At 47.4% G+C, this 9,649-nt stretch overlaps 1 protein-coding gene across 1 annotated transcript; it reads left to right on the top strand.

Annotated features, from left to right (window-relative positions):
- Positions 1–1,059: 1,059 nt before the first annotated feature.
- Positions 1,060–4,852, top strand: ASCL1 (achaete-scute family bHLH transcription factor 1). Its single transcript, XM_060776890.2, is given in 4 exon segments — positions 1,060–1,242; positions 1,245–1,760; positions 1,762–1,891; positions 4,767–4,852. Coding segments are annotated over 3 exon segments (729 nt in total). The 5' UTR covers positions 1,060–1,155; the 3' UTR covers positions 1,888–1,891; positions 4,767–4,852.
- Positions 4,853–9,649: the final 4,797 nt, after the last annotated feature.

The following is a 9,649-nucleotide window of genomic DNA, read 5'->3' as shown; positions in this document are numbered from 1 at the left end:
TTCCTTGCTTCGTTCCTTCCTTCCCACTCTGGAGGGTGTTCAGGCCTCACGAGCGCCCTTCCCTCCCTCCCTCCCTCCCTCCCTCCTTCCCTCCTTCCTTCCTTCCTTCCCACTCTGGAGGGTGTTCAGGCCCAAGGGCGCCCTCCCTCTTCCTTCCTTCCTTCCTTCCCACTTTGGAGGGTGTTCAGGCCGCACGGTCGCCTTCCTTCCTTCCCTCCCTCCCTCTTTCCTTCCCTCTTCTTTTCCTTCCTTCCTTTCTTCCTTCCTTCCTTCCTTCCTTCCTTCCTTCCTTCCTTCCTTCCTTCCTTCCTTCCTTCCTTCCTTCCTTCCTTCTCCTCCTTTTCCCCGGAGGCGTCTGGTGCCGGTCCGGGGTCTCTTTCCTCTGCTGCACCCTGGACAACCCCGCGCGCCCGGCGGCCCCTCCTCCTCCTCTCCCCCCCTCGGCCAATCAGCGCTCTCGCCCCCTCCTCCCCCCTCCCCACGCGGTGGCCCATCCCAATTGTTTATTCAGCAGCTGGGCCAACGGCACGCGCCGGGCGCACGCACTTGCAACAACAAACCTTGGAAAAGGGGAGCGCGGGTTGGCAGGAGGGAGGGAGGGAAGGAGGGAGGGAAGGAGGCGGGGCCCCGAGCAGCTCGTGCGCCGGTTCTCTCTCATTCTAAGCCTTTATTAGAGGGGGGGGGAGGGAGGGGGGGAAGAGGCAGCCTCGCGTATTGTGCACCCCTCCCCAATATACATCCCTTCCCCTTATGCAAAGGGAGGGCGGGCAGGAGTGTGGAAGGCGCAAGGTGCATCAGGGAGGGAGGGAGGGAGGAAGAGAAAGAGAGCGGGACGGGGGAGCTGAGGGTGGCGGGGGGGGGGGGGGAGTGTGAAAAGGCAAGGAGGGGAAGCCCCGTCCCTTATAAGAGAGACAATTTCGGTGGCTCTTTTGGCAAAAGCGGGGCTCCTCACACGCGAGCGCCACGAGCCTCCTGAGACACAAAAAAAGGGGAGGTGGGGAAAAAAAGCAGAGGAAGCGGAGCCCACGCCAAGACCTGCTCACCAGAGCCCTTTCTCCCTTTGGATTGAAGCCCCCTGCCCTTCTTTCCCTTCTTGTCTTGGCTTCCAAGGCCAAAGGGAGCTCGCTTTTCCCGCGCGGCCATTCAGGGGCCGAGATGGACAGCGCCCTCCTCCAGCCTCTTCCTCCTCCTCCCCTGCCGCCCTCTTCCTTCCTGCCGCCCGCCTGCTTCTTCGCCCTGGGCGCTCCCAGGCGCAGCTCAGCCCAAGCAGCGGCCAGGGCTCGCCCTCCTCCGACTCTTCCTCCTCCTCCTCTTCCTCCTCTTCTTCCTCTTCCTCCTCCTGCAAAGCGGCCCCGAAGCAGCCTCTCCTTCCTCCTCCGCCTCCTCCTGCTGCCGCGGCGCAGCTCAAGCGCCCGCGCTCCTCCTCGCCGGAGCTGATGCGCTGCAAGCGGCGGCTCAACTTCACGGGCTTCGGCTACAGCCTCCCGCAGCAGCAGCCGGCGGCGGTGGCGCGGCGCAACGAGCGGGAGCGGAACCGGGTCAAGCTGGTCAACCTGGGCTTCGCCACCCTCCGCGAGCACGTGCCCAACGGCGCCGCCAACAAGAAGATGAGCAAAGTGGAGACGCTCCGCTCCGCCGTCGAGTACATCCGCGCCCTCCAGCAGCTCCTGGACGAGCACGACGCCGTCAGCGCCGCCTTCCAGGCCGGGGTGCTCTCGCCCGCCGCCCTCGCCTCGCCCTCCCGCTACCCGGCCCCCGCTCCCGCCGCCCCACGGGCTCAACTCCATGGCCGCCTCGCCCGTCTCCTCCTACTCCTCCGACGAGGCCTCCTACGACCCGCTCAGCCCCGAGGAGCAGGAGCTGCTCGACTTCACCAACTGGTTCTGAGCAGGTGAGTCCAGCCGGGGGCTCTTCGGGGAGGGGAACAGCATCAGGAGCAACATGGGCCCTCTTGGAGTTTTGGACTTCAACTCCCACCATTCCTAACAGCCTCAGGCCCCTTCCTTTTTCCCTCTCAGGTTTTGGACTTCCCACCATTCCTAACAGCCTCGGGCCTCTTCCTTTTTCCCTCTCAGGTTTTCCCTCCCATCATTCCTAACAGCCTCAGGCCCCTTCTTTTCCCTCTCAGGTTTTGGACTTCAACTCCCATCATTCCTAACAGCCTCAGGCTCCTTCCTTTTCCCTCTCAGGTTTTGGACTTCAATTCCCACCATTCATAACAGCCTCAGGCCCCTTCCTTTTCCCTCTCAGGATTTGGACTTCAACTCCAATCATTCCTAACAGCCTCGGGCCTCTTCCTTTTCCCCCTCAGCTGCTTAAGCGGGCCTGAGACAATTAGGAATGGTGGGAGTTGAAGTCCAAAGCCCCTGGAGGGCCCAAGTTGGCACAAGCCTGATTTGGAGCCACATACTGCTCCCACTTCGCAGGACTCCAGGGAAAGTGTCTCTGCTTGGAGAACCTTACAGTATCACAGGAGAACCTTCCAACTTGATGGTTTGGTGCAGGAAGCAGACAGAGGGGATTGAGGGGCCCCATTGGCAATATTTTCCGGAAATGCATAAGGCTACCAATGAAGTTGTCTCTGCTTGGAGAGTCTTACAGTTCAAACTATGATGGGACACATGGCAGAGTTTGGGAGGTCCAAGGGTGTTGAAGGCCCCATCATTATAATCAAAACCATCATCGGACACCTGGTGGAGTCTGGTGAAAGCTGCAGGCAGAGGGGGGATTCTGGGCAATATCATTTGGAGATACATAGGACTGCCCATGCACAGAGTGCTGAGGAAAGTGTCTCTGGAGAACCTTCCAACCTGATGAGTAGGAGTGGGAAGCAGACAGAGGGATTGAGGGACCTGTTGGCAATATTACCCAGAGATGAATAAGGCTTCCAATGCACAAGAGAAATTGCCTCTGCTTGGAGAGTCTTACAATCCAAAACATGGTGGGTGAGATGCAGGTGGAAAAAGGAGTTGAGGACCTTATTAAGAGTATTATGTTGACCAGTGGTTCTCAATCTGTGGGTCCCCAGATGTTTTTGGCCTTCAACTCCCAGAAATCCTAACAGCTGGTAAACTGGCTGGGATTTCTGGGAGTTGTAGGCCAAAACATCTGGGGACCCACAAGCTGAGAACCTCTGCTGTAGACAAACATAGGACTACCAATGCACAGGACACTGGGGAGGTTTCTGCTTGGATAACCTTCCAATCCAAAACACGATGGGACAAGACATCTCTGTGCACATGCTTCTATGGGTCCTAGCAGGATGAGACTGCCATCCCATCCATCTCCATGAAGGTTGAGATATCAGTATCCCACAAAAGCTCCTCTGCCCATTGGCTAGAATGGTGGTGGACTGAACTTTCCAAGGCATGCAAGGAGGGTGATGGGTTAGTTTTCTGGGTGTCATTTGTGGGAAAGAAGCCAACTTTTGGGCTTAATTTCTTTTGTGGTGGAGTTTTTGTAAACCAGCATGCCTTCTGGAAGTACTTCTGAAGTAGACTGAATAGGATCAATGAGTAAAACAGCAAGGACCTGGGTTTCCGCATTCCACAAAATGGACAGCAGTCCTGAAAACGCTCCATTGGGAACAACAGTGAAACCAGAGTAGAGTAACTTGTGGATTGGACTGAAAGCTAGGCCCACCATGGTCTGAAATGTGTTAAGCATGTTATTGATTTCCAATCTCCTCTTACACAGGAGTGTCTCACAACCATTTAGTAAATCAATAAGACATTGATTTAGCCATAGAGTGCATCATTTGCAGTCTAGGAGTAAAAAAAGCCCAATAAATCATAAGTAGGCATATCTATATTCCTGTTGACTGGGATCCTTGTCCAAAAAATACACCCATTTACTTGGAATCACATGTTGATCTCAACAGAATGCCCAACTTAAAGAACCCACAGCCAGGTACATAATATAAACTCCTGCAGGTTTGGCATCCTGAGTGCTACTCTTGCTAGCATTAGCAGGACAAGGGCTGATCATATACACAGTGTATGAGACAGAGAGAACTTACAGCCTGGATCTGGTCAGTGCCTAAGAACACTGTGCATACCACAGTGATCTCAGGCACTGACCAGACCCAGGTTGTAAGTTCTCTCTGTCTCATACACTGTGTGTATGATCAGCCCTTGTCTTGCTAATGCTTGGAGGAGTAGCATTTAGAACACTGTGCATACCACCTTGAGGGCCTCTGTAAAAAACATATACATATAATAAAGCCATTTCTAATTAAGTAAGTCCTTAATAGAATCCAGTTCAATGGATAACCCAAGGAAGCACATTTAGGATTGTAGTCTTGTAGACATTTTCCTAGGAGTAAGCCCTTCTGAACCCAGTGAATCCTCTCTTTTGGTAAATATTCATGGGATTGGATTGTCAAGTATTTTTAGGATAGACATTTGACATGGAAACAGGTTCCATTGTATTCACTGGGAATTAGGCTATAATTTTGAACTGCTTCCTTGAATATATCTGAGTTCAATCCAAACATACCAACCTGCAGCCCAGTCCTATAGATTATTGCTCAGAAGTAAGGCCCACTGGGTTGACTGGGACTTAACTCCCATAGTAAGTATCTAGTAAGTATCTATAGTCAGCTATGAAACTGGTTTGCTTCACTGAGTGGTTAAGGGAGCTGACAAGCCAAACCTAATTGTGTCCTTGTGCAAATACTACTGTTCTTGGAAGTTGCTGCCTTTCATTTTGGATTAAGCTTTGACACTGACCTTTCTCCCCCTTCTCTTTTTCTTTTGGTTGTACAGGACTTGTTGGAAAATAGTTGCATCTCAACTGCCACTTTCTCCTTTTCATGGTGGAAAGGAGCATACAGTCGAACAGTGAAGCACAGAAGGAGTTGGACTTCTCCAAGAAATCTGAAGCACTCCCGGATTCTGCCTTTGCACTCCCTGCTGTTTGGCATGGCACGAAGCTCAGTCTCTTGTAGGCTTATTGGGGAACAAGGCCTACTGAGATGAATGGGGCTTCTTCCTCTTTCCAAATAAGTGTACATAACAATAAGAGCTTCAACCTTGCACAGGAGTAAGCCTTATTGAATTTGGTGAGATTCGTGTTACTCCCAAGTAAACATGCAGTGGCTCAAGCTGCGTTCTGTGGGTCTTAGAACCAACAAGGAAGGGACCAATGATCTGCCTATTCTATAAAATGTAAACAACACTGCCTATTCCACATCAGTCTTCAATAGAGCCATGCTTCCTTTCTTGTCGGACATCAAATACAGTATTGTCCCTTTTGTAAAAGGGGCTTGCTCACTGCTTTATATTCCCAAATTGCAGTGCAATCTCAAGCAGATGTATGGAAACTATTTCCTAGTAAGTGACCTTAGGATTGCAGTTGTACAGAACTGATCTTATGCACACTTGCTACATTCAGTAAGAGTTATTCTTAAGCAAATGTAAAAAGAATTGGAACCCTAGTTGCCTAATATAGTGGAGATTTTGAAAATCAAATCTACCCTGTATTCCAAGAATCCTCTGAAGCGTCCACTCTCCTGTTACCATTCCCAGCTTGAAATGCTTCCAATTTTTCTTGTGAACTTTTTATTATATAAAAAAGTCTATTTGTATCAATCCTAACCAATTTGGGGGGATATATTAAGCTATTTTTGTATATAAGAGACAGAGAAATTTATAGACCTTTTTTTGTACAAATGGTTTAAAAATGTGTATATCTTGATACCTTTTTACAAATATGTAATGCTTATTACCTCTTCATATCTAGATGCGTAGTCAACGTGACCTTACAACTGCCATGTTTTGGTTATGTGGTTTTGTAAAGGACTTGGAAATGCCTCCAGATGTACTTTAGCACCAATGTGTCTTACTTTTTGAAAAGCAACTTTGCTAATGTATTAATAATGTTATTAAACAATGTTCAGAGTGAACAAAGTTTATGCAGCTATTGTCCAAACACAAAATGGCAGCTATTTATTTTACAAGCTGCTGCCTTTTGAAAAAGAAAAGAAGAGATGAGAGGGGAAGAAAAACATTTACCACTGCCTTTTCAATGTGGTTTTATTACAAAAGTCGTGTATAACCATGTTTTATACAAGCTAGTTTGGTAATAAAACTTTTGTTTTCCATTTTAAAAATGTCTTCCTGATTCTATATCTTGTGTACTATTTTTTTCTGCCATTAATTAATGGTATGTAAGAAGGAAAGGAGGCAACCTCAAGGAGGCAAAGGGCCCTTTGAGAGCAGAAGGTGGCTTGTGCAGAGGAAGCTATAGGATTCATGTGGAAGTTCAAAGTACCATATATACTTGAGTATAAGCTGACCCAAATATAAGCCAAGGAAACTACGTGTAATTTACCACAAAAAAATTAGGAAAATGTATTAACTCAAGTAAAAGCCATGGGTGGGAAATGCAGCAGCTACTGGTACATTTCAAACTAAAGATAGATACCAATAAAATTACATTAATTGAAGCATCAATAGGTTCAGTGTTTTTGAATATTTACATAAAACTGTAATTAAAGATAAGACTGTCCAACTCTGATGAAACTGTTATTCTAACCTTCTTTAATGTAAATGTGCTTATAATAATTAATAAATAGAGTAAAATAATAAATGTAATAATAACAGAGTAAATAATACAGTAATAAATAGAGTAAAATAATACGTGTAATAATAACAGTAATGAATAGAGTAAAATAATAAATGTAATAATGATGATGATGATGATGATGATGATGATGATGATGGAGCCCCCAGTGGGCCAATGGGTTAAACTCTGGTGCCAGTAGGTTCAAATCCAGGGACAGCAGGTTGGGCTCCCTCTGTCAGCTCCAGCTCCCCACGTGGAGACATGAGAGAAGCCTCCCACACGGATAGTAAAACATCAAACATCCAGGTGTCCCCTGGGCAAGATCCTTGCAGACAGCCAATCTTCTCACACTAGATTTGACTTGCAGTTTGTCAAGTTGCTCCTGACATGAGAATAATAATAATAATAATAATAATAATAATAATAATAATGGGTAAAATAATAATAATAACAACAACAACAACAACAACAACAACAACCGAGTCCCAAGGGACTCAGTGCGGCTTACATGAGGCCGAGCCCAAATACAACAATACAAGCAATAAAGCAACAATACAAATAATTAAAATAAAAACATAGACAATAAAATATACAACATTATCAATAAGACAGCACACAATTAAAAACAGTGGGAAGGCCAAATGTAGAATTAAAATTGGAAGTGATGCTGAGACATGGACGAAAAGGAGATAGTGATGTTTGTGGAAGGGCATATGAGCAGACCTAAAGAAATGTAAAGTGCTTTGGAGGACAAAGTGCTATGGGATCATTATTCCAGGAAGGCACACTGGAACAGCCACGTCTTCAAGCTCCTCCTGAAGATTGCCAGAGTTGGGGCCTGTCTGATGTCTTTAGGGAGTGAGTTCCAGAGTCGAGGGACCAACACCAAAAAGGCCCTCTCTTTCATCCCCACCAATCACGCCTGTGAGGCTGGTGGGATCGAGAGCAGGGCCTCTCCGGATGATCAAAGGGTCGAAGGGATCGTGTGGGTTCGTATATGGAGATGCGGTCCACTTTAAATCTGGTTGTGCCTCCTGCAGAATTCTGGGATTTGTAGTTTAGGGAGGAGCCTTTAACAGCCTCACTAAACTACAAACCCATAATTCTACAAGAAGCAGAAACCAGATTTAAAGTGGATTTATTCTCTAGTGTGATGACGTGGAAGACCATCAGAAATGTATGCGACCCCTCTGAATCCCCCCCCAAGACCCCCCCCCCCAGGGTCCTGATCCCCATGTTGAGAAACACTGCTCTAACACATGCATGGGCAAACTTGGGCCTTCCAGGTGTTTTGGACTTCAACTACCACAATTCCTGGCTTCAGTCCCCTTCCTTTTCCCGCTAAGGCCAGGAATTGTGGGAGCTGAAATTCAAAACACCTGGAGGGCTCAAGTTTGTTCATGTCTACTCTAATATCTTCACATGCTTATCCTTTGTGATAAGCATAGTTCTTTGTGGATTTTGGATTATATTTCTCCAAGGAATGGTTCCTCACAAAGAGGCAACTCTTTTCTACACCTTTCCCCATAGTACTGACTTGAACCACCATTTTGGTCAAGCAGGACCTGCTGGACTTGCAGGAGAGGAGAAGTTGTGACTGTGACATCCCGCCATTTCACTGTCCTATCATCCTTCCAACCATGTCACTGTCCTATCATCTGCTCATCTTTCCAAACATGTTGCTGTCCCATCATCCTTCCAACCATGTCACTGTCCTATCATCCTCTCATCTTTCCAACCATATCCCTGTTCTATCATCCTATCATCCTTACAACCATGTCACTATCATATCATCCTATCATCCTTCAAACCATGTCACTGTCCTATTATCCTCTCATTCTTCCAACCATGTCGCTGTCTTCTCATCCTACCAACCATGTCACTATCCTATCATCTTTTCATCCTTCCAACCATGTCACTGTCCTATCATCCTATCATCCTTCCAACCATGTCACCATCCTATCCTCTTCTCATTCTCCCAACCATGTCACTGCCTTATCATCCTATCATCATTCCAACCATGTCGCTGTCCTTCACTATCCTATCATCCCATCATCCTTCAAACCACCTCACTGCCCTATCATCCTCTCATCCTTCCAACCATGTCACCATCCTATCCTCTTCTCATTCTTCCCACCATGTCACTGTCCTATCATCCTATCATCCTACCAACCATGTCACCATCCTATCCTCTTCTCATCCTCCCAACCATGCCACTGCCTTATCATCCTATCATCCTTCCAACCATGTCATTGTCCTATCATCCTCTCATCCTTCCAACCATGTCACTATCCTATCATCTTATCATCCTTCCAGCTATGTCACCATTCTGTCCTCTTCTTATCCTTCCAACCATGTCACTGTCTTATCATCCTATCCTCCGTTCCTGCAGATGGCCAATTCTCTCACACCAGGAGCGACTTGCAGCAGGCATGTAGCGGGGGGGGGGGGGGGAGGGCTTGAGGGGCTTCACCCCCCCCCCCGAAATTCTCATGATGATTCGCGAAAAAGCCTTACTGGTGCATTATTTAAACTGTTATGTTTATTCATATCATGATCTGATCACACATACTCAATATATCCCATATGCATGGGGGTATTGGGGTAACGATACAAAAGGTTTGCTAGCGTAGACACTCTTTCACTCAGACTCAGCCCCCCCCCCCCGAAACTCAGCCCCCCCCCCGAACCCCCCCTGAAAAAAATTCACCCCCCCCCCCCCGAAACGAAATCCTGGCTACGGGCCTGACTTGCAGTCACTCCTGACACAACAAAAAAGCAAAAACAAAAACAAAAAAATCATCCTTCCAACCATATCATCTTATCATCCTTCCAACCATTTCACTATCCTATCATCCTATCATCATTCCAACCACGTCACTGTCCTATCATCCTCTCATCCTTCCAACCATTCACTGTCCCATCATCCTTCCAACCATATCACTGTCCTATCATCCTCTCATCATTCCAGCCATGTCACCATCCTATCATCCTCTCATCCTTCCAACCATATCATTGTCCTATCATCCTCTCATCCTCCCAACCGTGTTGCTGTCCTCTCATCCTTCTAACCATGTCACTT

The sequence above is a fragment of the Anolis sagrei genome, chromosome 5 (assembly GCF_037176765.1).
Source record: "Anolis sagrei isolate rAnoSag1 chromosome 5, rAnoSag1.mat, whole genome shotgun sequence".
Lineage (NCBI taxonomy): Eukaryota > Metazoa > Chordata > Lepidosauria > Squamata > Dactyloidae > Anolis > Anolis sagrei.
This window is presented reverse-complemented; position numbering and strand designations above follow the sequence as displayed.